The sequence below is a fragment of the Lepidochelys kempii genome, chromosome 9 (genome assembly GCF_965140265.1).
Source record: "Lepidochelys kempii isolate rLepKem1 chromosome 9, rLepKem1.hap2, whole genome shotgun sequence".
NCBI lineage: Eukaryota > Metazoa > Chordata > Testudines > Cheloniidae > Lepidochelys > Lepidochelys kempii.
This window is the reverse complement of record NC_133264.1, coordinates 16,227,221-16,254,630: the sequence shown is the minus strand read 5'-3', so window position 1 is coordinate 16,254,630 and position 27,410 is coordinate 16,227,221. Positions and strand designations below refer to the sequence as shown.

At 42.8% G+C, this 27,410-nt stretch overlaps 1 protein-coding gene across 14 annotated transcripts in view; it reads right to left on the bottom strand.

The window, feature by feature from the left end:
• TNIK (TRAF2 and NCK interacting kinase) overlaps positions 1-27,410 on the bottom strand; it is a 321,027-nt gene that overhangs the window by 74,793 nt on the left and 218,824 nt on the right. For 10 of the 14 annotated variants that reach the window (XM_073359382.1, XM_073359394.1, XM_073359393.1 and 7 more), the window contains 5 exons: positions 22,823-22,877; positions 21,751-21,829; positions 13,447-13,622; positions 9,797-9,875; positions 8,109-8,313 (listed from right to left, as the gene is read on the bottom strand). In XM_073359382.1, the coding sequence (XP_073215483.1) occupies positions 8,109-8,313; positions 9,797-9,875; positions 13,447-13,622; positions 21,751-21,829; positions 22,823-22,877 (594 nt within the window). The remainder of the gene's footprint in view (positions 1-8,108; positions 8,314-9,796; positions 9,876-13,446; positions 13,623-21,750; positions 21,830-22,822; positions 22,878-27,410) is intronic. The other 4 variants (XM_073359384.1, XM_073359388.1, XM_073359390.1 and 1 more) reach the window with 1 other exon arrangement.

Here is a 27,410-nt window from a genome sequence, read left to right as displayed (position 1 = left end):
CTGGCGGGCTGGGCCGGTTTGTTTACCTGGCGCGTCCGCAGGTTCGTCCGATCGCGGCTCCCACTAGCGCGGGCCAAGGGATGTGCTGGCCACCACTTCCCGCAGCCCCCATTGGCCTGGAGCAGTGAACCGCAGCCAGTGGGAGCCACAATCGGCCAAACCTGCGGACAAGGCAGGTAAACAAACCAGCGCAGCCCGCCAGTGGGCTTACCCTGGTGGGCCACGTGCCAAGGTTGCCGATCTCTGTCCTAATCTAAACAAGTCATTTGTTTCTTGCTCCTGCAAAAGAAAATGCCGATGGACAGAGTCATAGCTGGTATAAATCTATCTATGAGTGGGTGACTGCTGGGGTTCCTATGCATTGTGTTTTTAAGAGTTTGTCAATTGCTCCCAGAGTGTGGAATAGATGCTCTTCTATACTTTTAGTTTATATTTAGATTAATAAATAGCAGTGCTACAGAAATTTTTATCAGCTGAGGATCTGGGCCCTAGAATGGCACTGAATGAAAGTTCACCGGTATACAACAAGGCACTCGGATTTGTCTCACGTATTCACTGTAAAGATTTGAACTTTATATTTTCTGCCTGGAAGCAGAAAAGAAACCTACAATATTGCCCCGGAATGTGGCTACATAAAACATTGGCTAAATGTGTCTGTCCCCAGTGGTGCTGGAGCAATTTTTATAGTAGGGGTGCTGAAGGCAGAAACCATGTATTTGGGTGGTTGTTATTACATCCAGCCAGGGGGTGTGGTAGCAACCCTGGTTCCAGCACCTACGTTGTACCTTTCTACTGGTTAGCCTGCACTGAAGAGATGTGTTGATTCAGCTGAGCTACTAGTTGGAATGGCAGCAGTCTTAGCCTTGGTGCTGAAAGTCCTGGGTTCAATGCCTGCTGATAACCCTAGGGCGGTTATTAGACAGCTATCTTTTAGCAACAATAGAAGGGGAAAAATCAAAAGGTGTTCTAGCCAGCTAAATAACTCTTTGCCATACGAATATTTTCTTTGATGTTATTCAGCTCTGATATTCTTTTGTCTTTTCACATCTCTTTTTGTGATTAAATCTCGGACCTGTTTTGGATTCATGTGCCAAACTTTGTGTCGCAATAAAACAAAAAGAGGATGACCCTTGTTTCTTGAATTCTCTTTTATTTTCAGCACCTGCTTATTTTGCTCCCTAACGAACAAGAGTTTGGACCAAATTCTGCTCTCATTTACACTGTTCTGACTTCCATTGTCTTGGAAGTTGAAGCTGTGTAACGGACAACAGAATCTGACACACTGCTTCGAATACAGTCAACAAATGTGAAAAGTTAAGCGGCACCTGTGATCTCAGTGTACACCCTTGTAGGATGGAATCCTGCCAACACAGCTACAGCATTTCTGTGTCCCTGGGTCATCATTTGAACTTTAATTACCTTCCGAGTCAAAAGGCTCTGGCTGTAAGTGTCACTAAATCCTTTTAAAAGTTAATAACATACAATCACAGGTTTCTTTTACTCAAAGGGATGATCCTTCCGTTAAGAAGACCTCATTAAGCCAGTTTCAGGACACACTGTAGTGTGTGTGTGTGAGAAAGATGCATATTCAGCCACATTCAAGCTAAAATTCCAAGTAATTTTTCAAATACTGTTTTGATGCTAAATAGTTAAGGAAGGACAGGACTCATTCCCTCAACCAATATTGGTTAAGTTGTAGAAGACATTAGGAGGTGGTTCCTTTCTGTGGCACTGACTGCTTTTCTTCCTTCCCCTTCATAGCCTTTCCAAATCACATATTCCCCACTCCCTGCTATGATAGACATCACCCCAGCCCTCTCACTGCTGTCATTTTCCCATGATCAAAACTGAAGTCAGGTACTCCTGGCAGAATGCAGGTTTGAGGATATTCCGCTCTGGGGTGAGGAAGGAGAATAATGCATTCACCTCAGTGCCAGAAGGATGTGGACCAAGTGAGAGGGATGTCACAGAACTATCACAGAAACTGTGAAGACTAAGGCTGAGATTTTCCCATCTGCTTAGTGGATTTAGATGCACAATTTTCACTGAAATGAATGTGCACCTACATTTCCTAGCTGGCTTTGAAAATCGCAGCCTAAAAGAATAAAATTTTTATAGGTTGGTTAATTGACGACCAAAGGGGATATCCCCAAGTGTTTGACAGGTACGAACAGAAGTTCTCAAAGTTCTTGTTGGAGGCTTGTAGAGAGCTGGCTCTCCTCTTTAGTTTCATCAACTGAACTGCATTAAAAGATCACTAACAACATTCAAAACTTTCTTGATTTTACTTTTTCCATGAGAGCATTTTCTTTCTGCGTCACAGGGATGTCATGAGATTGTGAGTGGGAGGACAAGTGTCCATGAGCAAGTCTTCCTACTAAGCTGTGGTCTACACGATGAAAAAGTTCAAGAATCCCTGATTTAGGATCACCAAAGGAGGGATCATCATACAAGTGATGAGATGACATCAAGGAAAGAAATGCTGAAGAAGGATTTCTGTATGGTGAGCTCTGTTAGGTGGGGGAAGAGGCCATTGCTAGTGAAATGTTGGAAATTCCATGTCTTGGGCTATTTAAAAATAGACAGGACAAAGCAATAGAAAATGACAGGAAGATGGGCTAGATACCCTGACAGGCCTTTCCCGTCTCTAATTAATATGATTCTATGACATAAGTAACCATATGGCATTTCTGAAGCCCGAGCATAGCATCCTTCAAAGTCATTCTCTTTGGCACTGCACTGACTTCCAGCTGACTCATTCATTCATTCAGCTTGGCCTTCTTTATAGGGATTTATTATGTGTCTGGACACTCTCTATAAACACTGATACATCTGACACTACTAGGCAGGCTGACTTACAAGCCCAAAAAGAGCCACAGGTGCAGGGTGTTTGTGTGACCCAGATTGGGTTTTAAAGGCCAATTTTATTTTATTTTGAAATATCATCAGTAGCCTCCATCTTCAATCTGCTCCCCTTTTCCTCTTTTTACAGTGATCTGCTGATGGAGAGCTGCAATCAAGATACATTTTCACTGATCATGCCCAGTGCCTCTCCAATCAAACTTTTAAACAGTATAGAACATATTTTGCTCTTAATTACACCAATATAAACCAGGAGTAACTCAACGAAAGTCAGTGTAGAACTGCTGCAAGCGAGAACAGCCTCAGGTCCAAAGTAAGAATGCCCTACTTCTGTGAAAGGACTTGTCCCCACAGTGGGGTAATGCCCGCTACTCTCTAGAGCGAATTCCAAATATTAAAGTAACTTCCTGGGGGCAACAAACTCAAGGGACTGGCTATGACATCCAACCCAATGCACTTGTGATTGCTACCCTTTGGTGACTGTTCGGTGCTCTCAGTCCAGTCCCTGGTGGACAGGTGATCATTACCACAGTTGGCACTAATTGGCACTAATTGGCATCCTTGAAAGGGTATGTAGACCAAGCTTCCCATTCACCCATGGCGGTGGTTCCACCAGTCAGGATTGAGGCACTACCCTCTTCTGTGGATTCTACCCTCTTCTGTGGATAGAATACTTCAGTCTCCTGGTCTCATGCTGTGACCCCTTTCATGAGCATTAAACTCAAGTGGAAAATTATAATTGTTAATTGTTGGGGAGAGAGGGACAAGGAGCCCATTTGCCAAGCTCCCTGAGAGCAAAGCAACTTTGTTTTCACTGAGCCCCACTTCACTATTTTTCTGCTACAATGTATTTTTGTTAATGTTCATTGCTAATGGAATAGGTGCAAATGGGATATGGCATGCCAATATACCTGCTATAAATTATGCCCATTGAGAAGTTGTAGGAACTCATACCAGGGATGCAGAGGAAATGTTTATGATATTAGAGGCTAAAACTAGATGTGAGAAAAATGAAACTAAGCAAGAGAAAGTATAAGCTGAATATCGGGGAAAAAATCCATGTTGGCAGTGTGTAATGGGGAGGCATGCCCCTTTAAGGGCTGTGGGGACAGTCAATCCTAGTTATTAAGGACGCATATCTGAGCAGGGTTCAGCTGATTCCCCTACAAGGAGCAGCAGGAAGCTGCAGTGAAAGTGAGTTCTCAGGGAGACCAGAGTGGAGTGCAAAGGCTGCTGGGAGGGAATAGGCTCCAGCAGAGAAACCTGGGACTTCAGACAGGAAAGGTCTGGGAGTGGCCTGGTAAGAGAACAAATGGATGGACTTGAGGAGGAACTTGAGAACTTTCTTTGTTTTTTATGATCATAAAACCAGAACCTGAGAAGGGCTGTGAAGGGAAAAAGTGTGTGTGAATTACTGAAGAAGTTCCATGAAGGGGGAAACTGAGGCGGGGACTGCTTGCTGGCCACATTGAGGGGCTGTTTGGTGCCCTATTGCTTGAGCCATTTAAAACTAGAATAAGACAGACATTGTACAGAATGATCCTGAATTTGCAAGGGGGAAGGACAAGCCAACCTAACAGGTCTTCCTATCCTTGATTTCTACATATGTTCTATGAGATTCCCCACTACATTCATAGCTACATCCTAGAAATATGTATAAACAGGCTAGACAGACCAGCTATATGCCATAGTTAGGGGGTGATTTTGTTGCAAGGTCACAGATGCCATGAATTCCCCCCTTCCTCTATATAAATGGTCATAAAAGGTCACCCCCACTGTGGAAATACAGGGCTAGTTCTGCGACTTCAAAACAAAGTCATCCTTCTAACCATGGCATATACATAGTATACCTACATCTAATTCTACCTACACATATTATAGAATATAGATATTAAAGTGGCAAGAACCACACAGAATGCACAGTCTATGGATGATTTATCTATTGCCAGAAACCTGCCTGCTCTGGATAAAATGTTAAAACAAACAATGTCTCAATTAGGAACATAGGAATTGCCAGAGTGGAAAGACCAGTGGTCCATCTAACCAGTGCCAGCTGCTTTAGAGCAAGGTGCATGCAACCCCACAGCAGGCAATTATGGAATAACCTGCTCTAGAGAAAGTTTGGTACTAACCCCAAAGCACGAGAGTTTACATCCCCTCAAAAACTCTATTTAATCCTTACTATAGCAATTCTTGATTTCTTGCCATCTATATAAATGATAGCCAATACATATAATAAACAAGACTGTTTTTTCTCTTCTTACTAACACTAATGGCTTGTCTACATGGGGAAAAGGCCTGAAATAGCTATTGCTGAATAGCTGTTCCACACTAGCTCCCTGCACTAACTCATACTCCATACCAAGAGTGCCTTTGTGCAGTTTAGGGTAATCCACTTTGGAAACGGATTACTCTAAATTTAGCACAGAATAAGAGCATCCACACAGGGAATGAGTACAGAATAGCTATTGCATTTTATATTCACCCCCTTGCTATTTCTGCACTAGCTTCCCTATGAATTGCCCATGTAGACAAGCCCGAATAACCTTACTATTGGTTGGAGGTGGCAGTATAAAACTGGTAGAGAGATCTTCAGCCATATAGGCAACTCCACTTTCACAAGCAGATCCCAAAGGTGGCAGTGAAAAAAAAATCTATGTGCACCTGCAAGCCCATCCCCCACCCCCATCTGGGGTACCTAAGTATCTCTTTATACATGCAATTATCCAGTCCACATGAAGATATTTTTGCGAGTGCCCATAACCCCCACATTTCAATATTTGACCCAAAGTGACTTATGAAACAGCAGCAGTTGTAAAATTTGAAGACATTGCAAACGTGAAACCAACAGATCATATTAGTTTGACTCATAATGCCAGCAGCTAGAGGGTTTTCACTGACACGCTCTTATTCAGCAACTTGAGAAAACCACCAGTTTCCTGACAAAGACAATTGTGCTGCTGCTAAAAACACCAACTGAGAGCACAAGATATACTCTCAGACACTAGGTTAGCCACTGCTTGACGCACAGCTTCTTGTGTCTGCTCTACGAGAACACACAAGCGGGGGCAGAGACTTGGTGTGTACAGCCTCAGATGTAAGAGGAAGCAAGGCACAAAGTTGCTTTTCACAAAAATTCAGCAGTCATTTGAAATAAGAGCATGAGACAAAATGAAACGTTGACATCGGAATCGGGTTTGGATTGAGGATGCCGTTCAATTAGGGCTGCACTTCCTTCTTCTGCACTGTGTGGCATGACAAAATAGCTGAAAGCCTTCTGTCTCCCCAACCTCTTTGGCTCATAATATATTTCCCTCTGATTTTAAAACCTAAAATTTTAAAGGGACATGTCGACTGGGAAGGAGGCAACGAGAGAACAGCCCAGGGTACTTTTCCAGTTACCCAGAGTTAAGGCATTAGTTTCAATAGCTGGATGCAGTGACATCGATTTTGAATAGAAAGAGAATGGAAAGAGAAAAGGGAGTGACTTTTCCAGAGCCACATACAAACTAGAGGACTGATCTTGCAACATGTTCAACATTTCCAGGCCCAAATATAAAATGAGCCCCTCACAGGAGAGATCCCTATGGAGCCCAGCCAAGGGGATTAGAGCTCTAAATTCAAACGCTGTTTGGGGAAGAGAGAGAATGATTTGCTTCAATTTAAAGGTAGCATATTAATATCCTACTAAGTTGAGTAAGTATTGTATTTATTATAGGATTTCAGCTAATCTAGTGTCTGCTTTTATTCTGCTCCTGTTCCATTTCTCTATTGCTTGCAGTAACATCCATTTGCACAATGACAGAGTCAGCTTCCCATACAATAGTCCTCAAATAATCACTTATGATAGTGCAAGGGATTTTTTAGTGTGTGGAATCCTATTCCTCTTTTCAAAGCTACGCTTGACTCATCAACAGTACAGAGAAAAAAGAAAAAACCTGACCTGCAATTTATCAAGTGTAGAACATGCTGCACACTAACAATGTTACAGACCAACACATCTACCAGACTGGAAAATGCTTAGCTTGTACTTTGCCCCTCTGCTATTTACAGCCCTGAAGGAGGCTAACAGAACCACCTTGAAGAACAACTACTCGCTGCTCTTACAAAGTGTACAGTCCGCTGCTTGAAATTCTTTCATGTCTCAGCTTTTAGCCTGAGGTATATTATCCGGTGCAATGGACGCCTAGAAAATGTATGGAGATTTAGGTTAAATATAACAGACACTTTGGCCAGTTCAAATTAATGGGGTGGATGCCCTGATAGCCCATTTGCCGCCAAGTGTTTTTCCTACCAGTGACCTCTTTGCAAAGCTAGTTTAATTGCTCTTAATGTACGGACCCTTAAATGAGGCAGTTGGGATGACTCCAGGGCAAGACAGACAATGAGATTCTTTATGAGAGACCATGTCAAAAGGTAGAAACAGGTGAAACCCCTCTACTCTTTCGTAGACCATTCCGTAACACAAGAACAAAGGGGTCACTCAATGAAGCTGATGGCTGGTCAATTTGAAGCAAAAGGAAATACTTGATGCAGTATGTACTCAGCCTCTGAGATTCATTGATACGCAGAGTCAAATACTATAGTTGTATTCTAAATGGGATGGATAATTTTATGACCAAAAATGTTTGTAGTTAGTATGCTAAGACCAGGGGAATCAAATGTCATGCTTAGGGACATAAACTAATCATTGCAGAAGCCAGAAAGGAATTTGTCCTGCCCCCTCCATGTACATCATTGCATAACAGGGCTTAAGATGGACTTAAGTGGTACATAGGACCTGTGCAGATGATATGGGGAATGTTCAGCTTCCTCTCAAGCATCAGACCCATGCCACCACAAAAGGAAGGATAATGAATTTGCTGGACCACTGGTCCAATCTGGCATGGTAAACTTTAGTGTGTGACAGACCTTAGAACAAAATGCATCTACGGGGAACCTCACATCTGACAAATGTTTCTGGGGACTCTTTTCTGTTCATTATAATGAATGCTCATTACTGTAAATGAGCCTGATTGACTTCAGAGGAGATAGGCACTTGGACAGCCTGGTGAAGAGTAGTATAAGACCACACATAGAACAGGGATGGACAGGCTTTATGTTCAACAAAGCATTTTGGTTTGTCCTAGCAAGGGTAGAACATATTCCTTTTAAACAGGTTGAGAGCAGTATCTTAGTTCTCCTTCAAAAAATATGACCCATTGCAGTGTCATTTAAAAGCCCATTTCATGACCCTGAGTAATTACCTCCTCTAGCCTTCGCCTTTGCTCTTTCTGCTCCTCAATCCGCTTTTGCCGCTCTGCTAGCAGTTGCCGCTTGTGCTCTTCATTCTCTCGCTGCTGCTGCTCCAGCTGCTGCCGTCGGAGGGCCTCTGAACGTTCCTTATTTGCCAGCTGAAGCCTCAAGAAATCCCGTCTCAGCGTTGACTCTCCAGGCAGATTTAGGATGGAGCTTCACAGGGAAAAAGCATCAGAGGCGTTCTAACCATGTGTTTATGCTCCCGACAGAGAAATTCTGCATGTGTATTTATGTTTAACTCCCTTTCCCTTTTGGCTTTGCATTTTGCCATTGAAAGTATAACAAGTGAAGTGCTGGCACAGTATTTGGTGAAGGAAACCAGGGAATCACAAATGGATGAGGCAGAACTGCTCAGAGACTTGCCGGGTGAGATGCAGCAGTTGTTCTGCTGCCTCATTTTTTACATGGGTTCAGGAGACAACAAGCTTAGTGGTGGATCAGCCTTGAATTTGTGGCATAGCTCACATGACAAGAGGTTCATTACACTGTTCACAAACTCACTAGTAATTTATGTCTCTAAACCAAAGTCCCTTCCATTGCAGTGGCTTGCACTATATTTAGTTGTTCACAAAGCAGATTTAGTGTGAATCATTGAAATAAAAATACCAAATTACCTCAGTAAAACAATGGAATAACCTGATACTAATTACAATGATTCTTAAAAATGTCATCAAAAGAAAGTTCAACCACTGTTTAGCTTGAAGAAGCAACCGGAAAGGTTTCATGATGAGAAACTACACATAAATAGGGAGCTATACTTGGAAATAAAGGACCACATTGTCAAGAACTGTCTTTAAATTGAGCCTACAATTTTACCACACCTAAATTCCTGCCCATGCAGTTTCCCACATCTAGGTTCTTGTGAGCATAAACATTTGCATGTGCAAAATTCCTTCAAACATGTAAACTGGTTAGTTAAGCAAGCTGTGTACTTAGCCATCTAACCGTCTGGTTTGTTTATGCAAATATACTTGCATATACAGTTTTATGTATATGAGATGTGAAAAACTGCAAGAACAATTTTAGAGGCTTGATCCAAATGAGTATATGGAAATGTTCATCTGTATATCGAAAAATTGGTCAGATTAGGGATAGAAATTCAGACATGTTAGGGGGTGGATACTGCTGATAGGACCTTGACAGCCTCGCATTGATGAATTTTGAGGCCAGTGACTAAGCAGGCAAGTTACACAGCTGTCCACATATCATCATATGAAAGAGAAAATACAGCTGCTGTTATTACCCTAGGTTTTTATGTTTTTAAGAAAGAATAGAATAAAATAATTATCACTGAGAGATCAATGCAGTTTTAAACCCTCAGTGTACCGATGCCCACCAGTGAATAGTACAATATATGGAACCTCTGCTTCTTTGTGTCATTAGCATACTGTATTGTAAATCACAAAGAAAATAAGGTATTGCTTCTTCTCGGCCTTCTGGTCAGGGTGAGCCATAGCATCAATTTAATATCCAGGCATCATCTATCAGAGGGACTATATATCCCACCTTTGCATGGGATAGACTCAATGACCAAATTGGTCTTTTTCCATCTCTAGCTCATACAATCCTATAATCCTAACCAATTTTGTACACAGTCAGAGAGATACAAGGGGAGAAATGAGCACCTGATTTTTACCTGGGCTCTCCAGAGTCATTTTCTTCTTCCTCTTCCTCACTTCCACTGTATTCATATTCTGTCTCATCTAGGAATATAACTGAATGTTAGGTTTCAGAGTAGCAGCCGTGTTAGTCTGTATTCGCAAAAAGAAAAGGAGTACTTGTGGCACCTTGGAGACTAACCAATTTATTTGAGCATAAGCTTTCGTGAGCTACAGCTCACTTCATTGGATGCATAAAGTGGAAAATACAGTGAGGAGGTTTATATACACACAGACCATGAAAAAATGCATATTGTAAGGAGAGTGATCACTTAAGATGAGCTATTACCAGCAGGAGAGTGGGGTGGAGGGAGAGAAAACCTTTTGAAGTGATAATCAAGGTGGGCCATTTCCAGGACTTAACAAGAACGTCTGAGGAACAGTGGGGGGAAGGGGGGGGGAATAAACAAGGGGAAATAGTTTTACTTAGTATAATGACTCAACCACTCCCAGTCTCTATTCAAGCCCAAGTTAATTGTATCCAATTTGCAAATTAATTCCAATTCAGCAGTTTCTCATTGGAGTCTGTTTTCGAAGTTTTTTTGCTGAAGGATAGTCACTTTGAGATCAGAAATCGAGTGACCAGAGAGATTGAAGTGTTCTCCGACTGGTTTATGAATGTTATAATTCTTGACATCTGATTTGTGTCCATTTATTCTTTTATGTAGAGACTGTCCAGTTTGACCAATGTACATGGCAGAGGGGCATTGCTGGCACATGATGGCATATATCACATTGGTAGATGTGCAGGTGAACGAGCCTCTGATAGTGTGGCTGATGTGATTAGGCCCTATGATGGTGTCCCCTGAATAGATATGTGGACACAGTTGGCAACGGGCTTTGTTGCAAGGATAGGTTCCTGGGTTAGTGGTTCTGTTGTGTGGTGTGTGGTTGCTGGTGAGTATTTGCTTCAGATTGGGGGGCTGTCTGTAAGCAAGGACTGGCCTGTCTCCCAAGATTTGTGAGAGTGATGGGTCGTCCCTCAGGATAGGTTGTAGATCTTTGATAATGCGTTGGAGAGGTTTTAGTTGGGGGCTGAAGGTGATGGCTAGTGGAGTTCTGTTACTTTCTTTGTTGGGCCTGTCCTGTAGTAGGTGACTTCTGGGTACTCTTCTGGCTCTGTCAATCTGTTTCTTCACTTCAGCAGGTGGGTATTGTAGTTGTAAGCATTCAAGCATTCTTACAACTACAACCTCCCCCCCACTGTTCCTCAGCCGTTCTTGTTAAGTCCTGGAAGTGGCCCACCTTGATTATCACTTCAAAAGGTTTTCTCTCCCCCCACACCACTCTTCTGCTGGTAATAGCTCATCTTAAGTGATCACTCTCCTTACAATGTGTATTTTTTCATGGTCTGTGAGTATATAAATCTCCTCACTGTATTTTCCACTTTATGCATCCGATGAAGTTAGCTGTAGCTCACGAAAGCTTATGCTCAAATAAATTGGTTAGTCTCTAAGGTGCCACAAGTACTCCTTTTCTTTTAACTGAATGTTAGTGCCCTTTACTGGACTCATTTGTTTTTCTACTGCTTGAAGATCCAGATGCTCTGGTATGAGAATAGAAATGGGAGTTTTATTTTATTTTATTCTGGGAAAATCAGTAATATTCTCAAGTTTTTTGCCCAAAAAGTCTGATTCTAAATGAGGGCCACAAAGCCAAGGAAATTTAGTCGAAAGCTGAATGCATTCAGCTTTGACTAAGAATACAGCAGTCACTGTGCAGTGGCTGTCTGACATGCCATACACTCCTTTGCACAATGGGATGAGTTAAGGATGGAGTTTCAGTCTAAATTCTGAGTACAGTGTTCCCGATTCAACACTCAACACGGATCTATATCAACAGAGCAGAAAGATGCTGATGTAAAGATAGAAACTGCCAACACCCTTTTGTAAAATAAAAAAAGAACATTAAACAAATGACAAATGTGTAAAGTACAATTTCTAAACCTCATCTCCAGGAACACTCTTGCAAAAGTTAAGATATAGGGCAGAATTCTACAGCAACAAGCCTGTGAAACTGGGATTTAAATACTGTTTCAAAGGCATAAACTTCCTTTTCCCTAACATATGCACTTTTCTCTCTCCTATTAATATCCGTATTGATATTTCCCAGTCAATGAAGGCGTCTACATAAATACCCAATTACAATGCTGTACCACATTCTGCAATTTCTTTTGGGATATAACTGAAATGTAGAATCTTTATCAGATGAAGAGAATTATAGGAAAAGAAAGGCTCACATTTATCCAATTATTTTCCATCTCTAGGGTACAACCTTCATTTGCCAGCCTAAATACATTTAATACTTCACTAGTATCTGGCTTTATTGTTTTCATTTTACTGAAAAAAATATCAGGAAATGGAATTTAAGCATGAAAAAATGATATTGCTTAAAAGAAATCAGAGAAATAGTGATGTGTTAATTGGCTGGATTCTACAAAAAATTCAGCCATTGAGATAAAAAATAGAATACAGTACGCATGCAAATGTTGGCACTGGCAATATATATTTTAACAAGTTTGTTTATCTATTGAGTCCTCCTTTTATGAGACTTCACTGTGCCTCAGTATGATTTAAGTCGGTTCATTGAAAATGTATTTGTTTCAATTGGTTAGTCCTGTAGCAGACATTGTTGTAAGCTCTTTGGGGCAGAGACTTGGTTTTTATTTGTACAGCCCATTGCACAGTTTATAAATATGATTTGTGTTGTGCCATTTTATAACATGACATAAGAAAATATGACTTTAGTGGGTTCCACCTTCTGTGTCTGCATGGTGTGTATACATGCGTACATACTCAATTATAAATGCACACTCACAAAGTGTTTAGATTCAACATTACAACTGCGCACTAGGCCCCTATCCTGCTCCTAGTGAAGTGAATGGTAAAACTCCCATTGTCTTCAGTGGTGCAAGATCAGATGCTAAGTAATAATAGACATTAGATCTGGCCAAGAAATGATTTTTGTTCCTGTGAAAAAATTAAACAAACACAAATTAGTATTTGTTGATTTTTTTTTTCAAGTTACTGGGTGTTCATTGAAAACCAACTCCCTAAATGTCTCAATTTTTGTTGTTGTTGTTAACGAAAACTTAAGAAAATTGAAGAGGGTTGAAAGCAGACATTTCCTGCCCCCGAACAAAACACATTTTTCATCAGAAAAAAAGTTTTGAATGAAAAACTTGGACCAGTTCTAATAGTAATGGTGCTTTGGCTTTGTCGACACAGTCTGAGCTGTGATTTAACTGACTTGGTAGATCCCTGCAGCTCTCCTGGTGTGGACTCTTATTACAGGTGCAGAATGCTATATTTTAACTTTACTTACACAAGTAAGAAATTCATTTAAGCAAAACTGAAATCGCTTACCCTTCATTTAAAATAAGAGTGTCCACACTTAAATACGTGCACCCATTTAATTAAATCAGTTTCTAAATGAGTAAAATTCATGTTCAAACTGTGACCAGCCCTAAGCATAGTCTGATCTCAGTACAGCATCATGGCACAGTCCTTTGGGCAGGGACTCTATTATGTGTTTATCCTGTGCCTAACACAGCAGAGCCTTGGTCTATGATTGAGGTCCCAGGTCCTACCATAATACATATAATAGCCTCTTCTGCTTGGCTGCTAACCTTTTTCTCCTCGCTTCTTCTTAGTCCTATCAATATGGTCCTTAAGCTGAATGCGAACCTGCCTTTCATTAGGCTGGTCTCGAATAAATGGGTGCTTCATGAGCTGTTCAGTTGTTGGTCTCTGACTGTGGTTCTTCACCAGGCAGCTCTCAATGAATGACTGGAATTTTTTAGACCTAGCAGAGAAAGAAAAATATGTAACTGTGTTAAAAAGAAACCACAAATCCAGAATTACATCCAGTAAAAACGAGTCCGATATTTTCTGGATATTTAAAAGGACCAGCCAGCTTGAATTTTTTGTTTGTTTGCAAATTGACTAAATTTTTAAAAATTGGATTATTGTTAGAATGTATCCTTTCAATAGTATTGTTCTGAAATACTTTTTCTCATCTCCTGTTGATGGTTAGAAGGATCTCTCTATTGCTCATTATAAAACACAGATAGAGGGAAACAATTATTTATAACTATCTATTACTGCATTTTCTATGCGGTAATGGATTTCTGGGGTGAAGTGGGAGAAGCAAAGTGATTTACTTTTACTCAACTGATATTACACAGATTTTTAAATATTTATAGTTTGTACAATCTCCTACTCATTCTTGCTGTTCTTAGCCCTTCACTTACTCCCACCAGGAGCTTGGTCAGCATGCACTAATCCCATAAGGCATTACATCTTGGCTATAGTATGTTTGTGAGATCTACACTGTCAGCAGGTATCCATACTGCTTCAACCTCCACCCATTTGTGGATCAAAACTAATGACCTGCCATTCTTGCTGTGCGGGGTAGAAGTGGGAATGAGGCTATGTTGACTTAGCCTGGCCCATCCTCCCCTCCTTGCCTTGCTACAAAGAGTTAAACTAAACTCCAGACAAAGTAAATCTGAGAAAACAAATTTCTCTTGGCCTCAGATTTTGCATATCAAAAGTTCTGCCTGGAACTAATTTCAGCACATTATAAACCCAAGAGAATAAGGATTTACAAGAAGGAGATGCTGACAGACCGCTATGGTGCATGTTGCTTTAGTAAACTGGAACATTTGTGTAAATTAATGTCAGAAGCCAACTGATATTACAGAATTGCATTGAGAGGTAAAACAATAAGCTTTCAGGGATTTTATTTTCAAACTGTCAGACTAAAAAGTGATTTATCTTTTAAGTACTAATCCATACAAATTGGGATGTGAAAATAAACACTACTGGCTCCAATAAAATCCCCCATCCAGATTTATTAATGAGCAAATCTCTCCTATCTACCTTCCCTCTAAATAACAGTTTCTTGGTGGATTCCAGAAGGAGAAAGTTGGGTGAAGCTTTATTCAGCCCAGTTCTTTGTACAAGTTAAAGTGGAGACTGAGGCTCTGAGCCTGTATTTTGATCCATGTGGGCAGACCCCTTCATGTATGTGGAGCCACAGCAGCACTGAGGATCTAATTGCAGGATCAGGGCCTGGATCATTACAGAGAAATGAAGCCAAAGACTGTACTATCTGGTATGCTGGACAACCAAAGCAACTGAAAACATCTCATTTAAGTGAGATTCTATTTTATAGAATCTGTTTGCTTAAAATAAACCTTGCAAAAGTAATTTGCTGACCCCTGCTGAAGTGAACTACCCCAAGAATCAGCGTTTAATTACATATTTAAAGTGTTTATTTGACAGTTATTGTACATAAATACCAACTGGTTATGAACTGACTCTTCCTTGGGTTTAACTGGGATATAAAATGCCTACATGTAAATGATCATGAATCCCAGCTGCCAGTAATTTGATTTTGTGTTGCAGTACATTCCATTAGATTAGTACCTCCTGTTTACCCAGTCTGCTTATATGCAGTACTAATATTTTAATATACACATGAAAGTTAGTTAGGTATTGACACTACAGATCACAAAAATGTCAAACTAAGTCAGATTATATTATAAGCACAGATATTAGTGAGACATTCAATGTTTTACTGGAAAGCAAATACACACTTTGCACTGCCGGTCTGACAGGTAGTCTTACAACAGCACTTAAAAAGTGGCCTCTCTTTGCATGTGTGCATGAGATCATCTGTGCATGTACTTTTCAAACATCTGCATGTGCATGTAGTGAAATTTATAAAACCTACTTGTATACTTTTCTAACAAGCTCTGGCTTCTACTTTAAGGGGAAACACTGCAGAACTTGGCATTCTCATATGGCTTTAATCCTAATAAGGCAAAACTTTGCTATTGCAAAAGTTTTTCACTTTGAGTTTTTGGATTTTTTTGAATATGAAATTCAAAGTGAAATTCAGGGAGTTGGAACCTTCTTGAATCAAAGGGGAAAGAAGGACCGCCCAAATCCCTATGAAACAGACCTGCAGCAACACACAGCTCTATCTGTAGCCCTGCATTCTGTCACAATGCAAGTCCTGGTTAGCATACAAAACAAAACCCAGCTTTCTGAAAAATGACCTATAAAGCTCTGACAAGGATGGGGCTAATGGATTGTCCACCTTCATCCGGAAACTGCTAAGAGTCCTGCGGGTAACATGTTGAACAAATCCTCCTGGTACTCAGCAAGTGTAACGTGAGAATAACCAAGCATTTCTTTAACAATGTTATGGTTCAACACCTAAACCATGCAACTTTTCAGGGCCAGATTATCTGCTGGGGTAACTCCATGGAAGTCAATGAATTTACACCACCGAGAACATGGCCTTCCGTTTTGCATGTTTCCAACAGGAAGCCTGGTAAAACACATCAGTTGCACATGAGTTTCACTTTGAGATCATGGAAACTTTCAACCCCAAAACTGAGGGTGAAACTCTGGGTATGTGAACCTGTGTGTATCAAATCCAAAGACCTTGTTTGTACCAAGTTAGCAGAGGCAACGCAGACAAATGTTGCATAACTCTAATTATTAACCTGTTTTACGGATGAGAAAGATGAGGTGGAGAGGGTCAATGACTTGGCCAGGAGCACAGAGATTTGTTTACTAAATAATAAGAACAGTCAATGCTTACACAACACTAGAACTCACATCTGCCTGACTGCCAAGCCTGTGCTAAGACCATGCCTTTACAGTTTTTTTCCTTCTTTGTCCATTCTCAATTATATTCCCCCTCCCCACTCAAGCAACTGGCATGTGATATGTTGTGATGACAGAAGTAGACACAGCTGTGATTGTCTGGCACACAGGTTTTCCAGCTTCTAACTGTTAACTAACCCACCCACAGTCAGACCTACCCTCCACCTCATTCTTTTGCTCTCTGTGGAGGAAGGGATGTGAATAGGGGAGAGTCGTACAGGATTACTGTAGACAAGAAGGAAAGGCTGAGTAGTCTGTTCTTATGAGCACACAGGGACACCCCTAGTGCCTCTATGATCCTAAGAAATGCAAATGATAGGGGGGAGATGCATAACTAATCACATTATGAATGATGTATGAAATAACCCTGTTATACAGCACTTCACACTTTAATAGCGCCTTTCACCCACAGCACTCGTAGCATTTCACCCATGTTCATGAGACTTGCTCCAGGTCACATTGTGAGCCAATGCCAGAGCCAGAAAAGAACACTCAGGAGTCTGGATTCTCAGCCCCTTCTTCTAACCTCCGTCTGGACGGAGAACAGGGACAGCACTTCCTGAAGACAACTGCATGCAGCTGGGTTGTTACACACACTCCCTCAAGTGATTCCAGAAAAGAAAGTCAAGCCCAAATGTCTGACACTCCAGAGTGCTCACGGCATACAGGGCATAGGCCTGCCAAGAGCCAATGGAGCTCTGTGCAAATTAAAATGGCCCAGGGAAGCCAGAATGTGGTTCACAAGGTGGGGCAAGGCAAAACTATCAGCTACGGTCACTGAGAACCCCTGAGTGCCAGGGCTGCTCAGAGCTAGTGCCTTCCTGACTGTAGCCTCTTCAGAAGAGGAGGATGTGGCCAGCCACATGACAGCTGGCCAGCCACATGACAGCTGCATGTCTTTAAAGGGGTACTGTTCTTCTCAGCAGCTCCAGGAGCCACAATGTCTCCCAGAGACCCACATAGCACAAGCTCTGCTTTAATGGGACAATCAGGCTCTTAAAGCGTGTGTTAAAGAGAAAAGCCTGGGTTTCACTCTTTGTTCCATCTCCAATTCACTGTGATACCTTGGGGCAAGTCACATCACCTCGCTGCCTCAGCTCCCCCGTGGGCATGCACACACGTAATAGCACTTCCTTAGCTTAGGGGTGTGTGCAGATGAAAAGCGTTGTCACAGAGGAAACACCACGCTTAGCATAAACAAGGAGAGATGTGCTGGGTCCAAGTGTTTACGAAAACAGCCCCAAAATTCAAGCTTCATTTGCTTAAGAACTTCAGGGGCAGAAAGTAAATCATCATATCATGCTGATTTGAATCAGAAGAAGAAGAAGATTACAAGGAGCCAGCCTTTAACTTCAAAGAGAAGCAGGGCTATTTTAAAAGCAGGTGCAGGAGTTCATCAAGAAACCAGGCAGACTGTGTTTCTACAGGGGTTTTTCTATTTGCAACAGCAGGCAAGATCCCAAATCCTTTCTACTTATCAGTGGATTTCACTGATTTAACTTCTTCATCTTCAACCATCAAGGGTTTTGCAGCCAGTTAGCCATTTTCTTCCTATGGAAAAATCCATCTTCATCTCAGTGCTTTAATGTGGTTAGGTCAATATTACTGCATGTGGAGAGGTTGACGGTCCTAAGCCCATTTAAGACTACTTGTCCTGGGAGTGGAAAGCACAAAACACAGAGAAGAGCTGCTGATCTTTGATACCCAGCAAGCTGGATTTTTAAATTTTGCTCTTCTCCTGTGATTTTAGTACTTGTGAAAGATGCTTGATTGCATTCTGGGGATGTGCAAAACTTGCACCGCAGAGGTCTGAGCAAGCATTTTGGGGAAGTTCAATTCTTTTGGGTTTTGCATACACAGCTTCTTGTCCTGCTTCGATTAGACCCAAAACCTCAGGCTAAAACTCAGTCAAAAGCATTGACTTGCACCTGGCTTCATGTTGAAGACATTTAAAACAATGTCAGATTACTTGGTCTAAAATCATGAACTAACCCATGTTTGGCACATAGTTGAGTCCAGAAGTGTGAGCCTGTTGGTATTTCATCTGAGTTTCAAATTCATAATGAAACCTAGCAAGATTTACATAGCTTTGCTGAGAATAACAGAGCTGTAAGAAATGGAGAGTAAAGGCTTCTATTTATCCACAAAATGGAACCAGCTCCAATAAGCATGCTTCAACTGTAACTCGGACAGGGGAGTGTAAACAAAATTCAATGTCCATTCAACCCTTGCCTTTGCTGCAGACTGTCAGGAAGGGTAGACACATCTATCAGGCACTAGACACAGACCACCATTTCATTTCAGAAAGGTCACCCAGTGGCCAAAAGATGATAACGAGTTTGGCAACCACAGACCTCAGCTGGACTTGAACAGATCTAGAAGTGAAAGGTTCTGTAATTGATTACAAATCCTTCAAGCCATCCCATCCCCTTAGAAGTTTTTAATTCTTGCTCTCTTCTCTCCAAAAAGAGAGGCTGCAGGGGTTAATGAAATGAGGGAAAGAACATGACAGCAAAGTCACATGGTGGTGTCACAAAAGCCGTTTTCCATCCAAGTAGAAATGGACCCAAAATTCAGATGTGAATTTCAAACACCCCAAAAATCAATGGGATTAGGATTCAGGAGGGCCAGTGCAGCTCATCCAAAAAAAAAAATGGGAGAGAGGTGCAATATATGGGTGTGAGTTTAAATGCCCCAAAGTCTAGGGACATTTAGCTGAACAATTATTGTATCCCTTCAACTTTCTGAACGTAAGAACAGGGAAAGTTGGGCTATACTAACAGTGAGCCAGTTAGCTGGAATATGAGGGAAGGGTTGTGTATCGCTGGAATATGAGGGAAGTAACTTGCCCAAGGTCACATGCAGTGTGTGGCAGACCCAGATATGGAATTGGTACCTGGCTTGTGCAAGACGGATTAAAATACTCCAGGGACATGGATTGCAATTTATCAGAACAAAACAAAACAAAACTCCTGCTCCTGTTCAATTTTACCTTAAAGTGTGTGTGTGTGTGTGGGGGGGGGGGTCAGTGATTTCTTTCTTCAGCTGCCTTCTTTCTTTCTGGAGGCTCAGACTGCCTTTGGCTATGTCCACACGATGAGCTGGGGCGGTAATTTCCCTGCTCACACACGCATACTCGTGGACGCTTGATGAGAGCTAGTGACTGTATAAATAGTAACGTAGCTACAGTAGCACAGGCTGTGACCGTGGAGGCCCGGCTGAGCTGTGCTGAGTACAAACCTGCCTCTAACGGGGGGGCATGTACTTGCCATGGCTCAGCCGTGCCTCGTGCCTCTGCTGTTACCGCGGTGACACTGCTATTTATGCTGGCGCTAGCTCTTGCTGAGCTACCGTGAGTATTTGGACTAGAGCCGGGGAATCGCATCCCCCTGGCTTATAGCACAGGTGCAGCCTTTGATGAATAAATACAACACAACACAAACCCTCCCGCTTACATCCTGCAGTCTGCCTTGTGCAGTAACAGCTAACTCAAAAGGTACATTGGCCGAGCAGTCAGAGGGGTGATTCCATAGAATACCAGGGTTGGAAGGGACCTCAAGAGGTCATCTAGTCCAACCCCCTGCTCGAAGCAGGGCCAATCCCCAATTTTTGACCCAAAGGGCCCCCTCAAGGATTGAACTCACAACCCTGGGTTTAGCAGGCCAATGCTCAAACCACTGAGCTATCCCTCCCCCCAGCATGTGTAGACGTACCTGAGGTAGATCTGATCTAGCTAGCGTGAGAACCAATAGCAGTGAAGGTGCAGCCCAGCAGACTGCAGTCTGGGCTAGCCAGCAGAGTATATTCCCAGGCTCTCTGGCAGACTTGTACTTGGATGGCTAGCCCATGCTGCAGCCGCTTCTCTGTTATTGCTTCCCATGCTAACTCGGTGAAAGGTACCTCTGTACGTCTACATGCGCTGCAATCGCAGTTCCAGTGGCAGCACCGACATACCCAACGTGTAAGTGGGAGACTGGTGGCTCAACAAAATACATGTCTGAACACCTGTCTGCTGCTGGATCGCTTCAGGTATCAAAAGGAAGTTGCACAAGAGCCTGCAGTTCACAGATCATCATATCATACAACCTCCGTACCTCTCTCTGCAGACTTCTGAATAACCACTGTGGATACTGCTTCAGATTGGTAAGAAAACTCTCTCTTACACTGGCATTGCACTAAGATCCAGCCAGCTGATGATGAAGATGGCAAAATTAGTGCTGGGCCTGTGTGTGTTTTTAGAGGGTGTGGTGCTCTTTGGATGCTGGTTTCAAACTAAGATGTACCAAGGAATTCAGTGATCGCTCCGCACAACAGACATACCCTAGAAACACTGCCACTTGGACCTCACTTTTCTTCGAAACCTGCCTTTAACTGTGCACCTACGTATCTGGGCTCTCAGCACTAAGGAATGAGAGGCAAAAATTCTACCACCAAGACAGCACTTTTTCCCTCCAACTCTATACCCCTAGCACTAAGTTGGAGCACTCTCCCTCTGTATCACTAGCAGTCAGGGTGAGTGGCAGGACTCTCTCACACACACACACACACACATATATTATCCCCTCCCCCCCCCCAACTAAGTGGCAGGGCTCCCTATCTTTTCTGGCTAAACCACAACTGAACCTGGGATGAGAAAATTGTAGAAACCTATGTCCAGTACACTTTAAGGGTTCTTGCTTACATCAGCACAGTAACAGAACATCTGCTGGGCTTCAGGGATTCTTTTAATTTTGTTAAAGGGTGTTTTCTATTGGAGTGCCCTGGTTTTCTTCAAGATGCTGTTGCATTTTTTTTCTTCCAAAATTTTAAAATAAAACCCAAACTTAGTTCAAATCTCCACATTCCTGAGCCTTCAAGATAAACTATCCCTTTTTGGAATGAGTAAATGTTTCCACTTGAAAATGGAATCTCTTTGGAAAGAAATGGCAGCCAAGTGAAGTGTCATGTGGCTTCAGGCTGCATAAATCTCTTCAGAAAAGCCAACTCTTCACTGTGAAATGGCAACATTAGAGAGCTTCTCTCTCTGTGTCTCAAAGAGAAGTTGTCATGCCACCCACACAGTGCAGCCAGCTGGGACCAGAGCAATCTTTCCTTAGGGCCTGATCCTGTACCCACTGAAATTACACCGGTGACTTCACTAGAAACAGGATCAGACCCCTAAACCTGTAAAGAGTTTGTTTAGTGCTAACAATACAAACAAGTGATAACATTTTACAGCATTTGAACTTCAGTTTGAAGACCAGACTCACCACTTCTTTGATTTCAACCGTGGGGCTGGGTTCCGGGGGATGAGGAACAGAGCTCTCATGGGATGCATGTCACAAAGGGCTAAAAGGTACAACAAGAGACATTAGATAGGGCAGGAAGCAGAAGAGATACAGAGCATTTCACAGATAGAGCATATGTTAGGGGCAGGTGGAGAATCTAGAGACAGGATTTCTCTGAAGTAACAAGAACTCCAACACACCACTACACAGAGGGATTTGAATAAATACCCCTCTGGAGGCACCTTCCAGCCCAAGGAGTGGCATGATTCTAGAGATGGGCTGGAGCTGCAAAGCTTGGACCAAGATCTGAACTCCCCTAAGTTTTGGGGATGTCTGTACCCTGGAGTTTTGGTTTAGAGTTAGGGGCTAGCTATGAAGTTTGTATGCCTGCAGCTTTGTGTTTAACCACACTGACAGGCACTGATGCAGGTGACAGCTCACGTATGTGCTGCACTTCAGAGCCATACCATGTGGTTTACCACCAAAGCCATACCATCTCTGCCCTGGTTACTTTTAACAAACAAGATCCTAGCATAAAACTGATAGGAGTCTTAACAGGTATACGAGTTACCTAAATGCATCAGCTAAATCCTTTGCATTGTTATTGGTGCCACAAGAAAGGCCACTGAAATAATACTCAGCGCATTGACAATGTTTTTCATCCATACACCTCAGAGAGCTTTAAAAAGAAGGGTAATTATTTTTTAATCCCCATTTTAACTAGGAGAAATTGAAGCCCAAGATCACAAGTCAGTGAGACAGCGAGACAGAATCCAGGTCTCTTGACTCCCATTCCAGTGTTATATCCACTGGATCACATGGACTTCTGATAGCATCTAGAAACCTTCCTGTTTCAGTTTGCAACAGTCACCCCCTCTTCTGGGCTCCCCAGCGCACCATTTGTCAGTCTTGTTTAGATTTTTCATCTCCTGGAGGCGGGGACTGTTTGAATGTAGTTTGTTGTACAAAACAGCGTGCGTGGCTGGTGCTTAGCAAATAAGAGCGAGTTACAATTTAGTCATAATAACTCAACCAAGGCAGCGCATCTACTTACGAGGAGCACCTTCTGCCATCTCGATGGCTGTTATCCCCAAAGACCATAAGTCACTCTGAAAAACAAAATACAGAGAAATGTCTAGGGCAGAAGAACCTTGTAACAACCGAGAGTCCTCTGAGGGAGGAGTGTCAGTACTGTACTCCACAGAAAGGGTGTCTGGGCCATTTTATTACTAAGAGTCTGATCTGTATTCTCTCTCTCTAAGTCCTTGAACTCCCGGCTCAGAAGATTTTCTTTTATGTTTTTTTCATTGTCAGTGCTTTGGAGTAGGATTCCCAGTGGAGATGTGGTTTTAACTTTGTTTGAATGACTGAAAAACAATTGCCGTATGAGAACTCGGAAGCCCCAAGATCCAGTGTGATCATGTTTCAATAATAAAGCAATACATCTTTTTGAGAGTAAAAATACAGAAACTCAGACACATGATATTTCAGCCGCAGCAGCAGCACTGGGCAACTCTATGCTGAACTGTTTCACCCTGCTCCCTCTTCCAGTACTGCCAGCTTCTGACTTGTGTGCACCTTAACCTGCAGCCCTAACAGAACAAGGCAGAGTAGGATGTGCAAGCACAGGATACCTCTGGACTCTCCAGACGGAGATACACTGACAGAGTAAATAAGAACTGAATATGATTCAGCCTCCTCTATGGATCTTTCCCTCTCCTGGGGGTGAAGCAGTTTCTCCACATGTGGAAACCGTTCCTCAGATATCACACCATTCATACCAACTTCTGTGGTATCTGCTGTACCTTCTCTCCTCTCCCTTTTTACTTCAACACATTTGAAACATTTTAATACTTGTGAAAGGAGTCAAAATGGCAGTCACATTGCCTGGGGTACTCTGTCGACAGAGGGACAAACCCTGATGTCCTTATTCAAGCCAAATTCTCACTGGAATTTTTGCCTGGGGATGGACTAAATCAGAACGGATGGCCAGTTCATGCCTTTTTTTATTTAAGGCATCTTCACTGGCGTAGCTGAACATCTTGTATGTATTCATGATGTAGTAACATACTACCGTCCTCTTGTTACAGATGAGGAAGCTGAGATAGAGAGAGGGGAAGTGACTTGCCCAAGGTCATATGCAGTGTGTGGCAGACCCAGATATGGAATTTGGACCGCTCAATGACTTGTTTACACTCAGAAGTTTTGCCTCTGACTATACCAGTACAGTAAAGCAGCAGAACCCTTCTGCTGCGGACACAATTATAGCAGGGTTTATACCAGCATAGCTTATTCTGATTCAGGAATGGAAATAAGCTATAGCAGTATAAGGCACCTTTGTGCTGGTAGAAATGAATCTAGGCCAGGTCTACAGTATAAACTTGAGCTGGCATAGCTGTGTCTGTCAGAGCTACCAACAAAGGGGGCTGAGGACTGGAATAAGCTCTACCAGCAATGGTGCTGGTATAAACTGTGTCTATACCATGAGGGAGTGCTTTAATAGGACATGATCCTGGTACAGCTATACCAGCAAAGCGCTCCTTGTGTAGTCCTGGACTTACACTAGGGCTTTACTGATATACCTATGTCAGGGGAAAAAAATTAGTTCACCCCCTAACAAACAAACATAGTTATAGCACTAAAATTTTTAAGCATAGATCAGCCCTTAGACTATCCCCTTCATCTAAACTGCCTTGCTTACCCTTTCCTGATGAAGGTGTGGGGGAAGGAAAACTTCCAGTTCCTCTGTTAGGGGAGGCAGGTTTTGCTCTACTTCCTCAGAGAAGCAGCATTGTGTCCAGCCCCAGATCTCAGGGGATCCACCAAATTCCAGGACTATGCATAGATGTCCCATAGGCACTGTGCTGCCAGGGCCAATGAATCATAGAATCATAGAATATCAGGGTTGGAAGGGACCTCAGGAGGTCATCTAGTCCAACCCCCTGCTCAAAGCAGGACCAATCCCCAATTAAATCATCCCAGCCAGGGCTTTGTCAAGCCTGACCTTAAAAACTTCTAAGGAAGGAGATTCTACCACCTCCCTAGGTAACGCATTCACCACCCTCCTAGTGAAAAAGTTTTTCCTAATATCCAACCTAAACCTCTCCCACTGCAACTTGAGACCATTACTCCTTGTTCTGTCATCTTCTACCACTGAGAATAGTCTAGAACCATCCTCTTTGGAACCACCTCTCAGGTAGTTGAAAGCAGCTATCAAATCCCCCCTCATTCTTCTCTTTTGCAGACTAAACAATCCCAGTTCCCTCAGCCTCTCCTCATAAGTCATGTGTTCCAGACCCCTAATCATTTTTATTGCCCTGCGCTGGACTCTCTCCAATTTTTCCACATCCTTCTTGTAGTGATGGGTCTTCTACTATCAGCCACCCCTTTACTCCACCAATGGAAGGGCACCAGAAAAGCTAATACAGCCCATGGTTTCTGCATGGTACTGGGGGAGGGGGTGATGTGGATCAGTGGTCACACAGGAGAGGTGAGAGGTATATGTAGAGGGGTCCCTTCATGCCCGCATCGAGAAAGTGGAATGATCCCTACTGGTGAGGGACTGGACTAAGATCCACCAAAGTATGACCTATAGAAATCTAAACAGTCATCAAGGATGCATTCGTGTTACAACTGACCTGAGCTGGATTTGAACTGATGTTAAAAGGCTCCATGTTCTCCTATCAATCCTCTGAGCCCTCCCTATGGCAACTAATTTCACAACATGCACCACCATCCAATTCGTGGGCAACAGAACAAGGTGGAATGTCATGGCTATGCTTTTAATTCTTTCTAGCAAGACTTTAGTGTTAGGAGCTACTGGCTCAGTTGATACCCTTGCTCTGAGGGGCGTAAATAGCCCACAGTATCAATCAGAGTGCCCAACTGGTAGTGGCCAGCTCACTAGTTAAAATTAGATTATCTATAAATGGATTTGATGCAGTGCCCATGGACAGGCTGCTTAGGATTGCTTAAAAATATAAAGCGTCTTGAGATAATTCAGAAGAAAGAGGGGACTAAGCTAGGGTTTGTTGATTAAACGGGAGACAGGAGAGCTATGTTTCTCCAGTGGGAGGAGAAACAAACAGATACGCTTCCTTGTACTCTGTTCCGAAACGTTCTGCAGCCCACAGGGCAAATTCAGCAACCTTCTGCAGGCGAATTCAGCAACTGATCTCCCTAACACCTAGAGCAAATGGGGAGCTTCTTCTTGGAAAACTCACTTGATATAACTCTCCTATCCCTTCTCCTGGGATCACTGCATTTTCAAATGACAACATTTATATTCCAGGCTAGTCACCAGGAAGCATTTGTAAGTGGTGTTCAACTGCCTGTGCTAGAGAGCATCTAGAAGTCATTGATGTGCTGGATTTAAGCTTTTAGATCCATGAATGAATCTCAAAGACATTTCAGTTCTTGTATACTGGAGAAAATGCTTCAATTACCAGGACACAGGAAAGAATTAATGTATATGCATGAGAGAGAGAGAGAAAGTGATAAGTTTCCTTAGTGGCCATGCTACAACTTACTTTTGGCAGAAGTTAAGTAATTCATTACTCCAGACACTGTGTAGGTAGAGCTGTATAATGATTAATAACCGAGTACCGAATACATTAAAACAGAACACAGACTAATTTCAGTGCCTTCGTTTGAAGTATAGCCTCAGACACATCGCTGAGGTTGGTGGGCAGCCAGCTGGCACCATAAAGGGACTCAGCTAAAGCAAACCCGAGGAGCTCTCCTATAGATGATATACTCCACTGCAGAGCAGGGGAAAAGACCAATCTTTCAGGTACAGCCATCTACTCCAGCAGGGGTCCACTGGCAACAGCTTTGCCTTCTGGTGCCCTTCAGCATATCCGGTTCTATACTGCAGTCCACTAAAATGATTTCTGGTCTTCATTGATATGAAGTCAGTTATCCCAACTGTCTTTGGGATCAGTGGTGGATTACTGCATGGGCCCATGGGGCCTGTGACCAGGGACCCCGGCCAATTTGGCACCTCTGAAAAAATCTCCCTCTGCCATGGCCTCAGGGTGGGAGGAGCTCTTGCTCCTTGACACAGCCATGAAGCCACGGCGGGGGCACAGAGATTCTCCAGTCTTGAGGCCGCAGTGCGAGGGAGGGCAGAAAGGAATGGGGGGGGGCAGGGGGAAAGAGGTAGAATGGGGTCGGGCTGTGGGCTGACTAGCTCAGTGGTTTGAGCATTGGCCTGCTAAACCCAGGGTTGTGAGTTCAATCCTTGAGGGGGCCATTTAGGGATCTGGGGCAAAAATTGGGGATTGGTCCTGCTTTGAGCAGGGGGTTGGACTAGATGACCTCCTGAGGTCCCTTCCAACCCTGATATTCTATGATTCTCTTGAATTTAGCGCAAGAGAATTTAAACTACTGATCTAACAAGAGTTAGAAGGAAGCCCAGGGTTAGAATGTAAGGGGTCCTGGCTCCTACTCGTGGGCTCCAACCACTAGACATGCTGAGATATTCTTAGAGCTTTGCCCAGCCTAGTTTCAGATTCACAGTTGACAGGTCACTGCCACCTCCCTTGGGAGACTATTCTGAAGTCTAATAATTTTCAGAGGCAAGACATTTCTCCTGCTGTTCAGCCTATATTTTCCCCTTATGGAATTTCATCCCAGTTGTC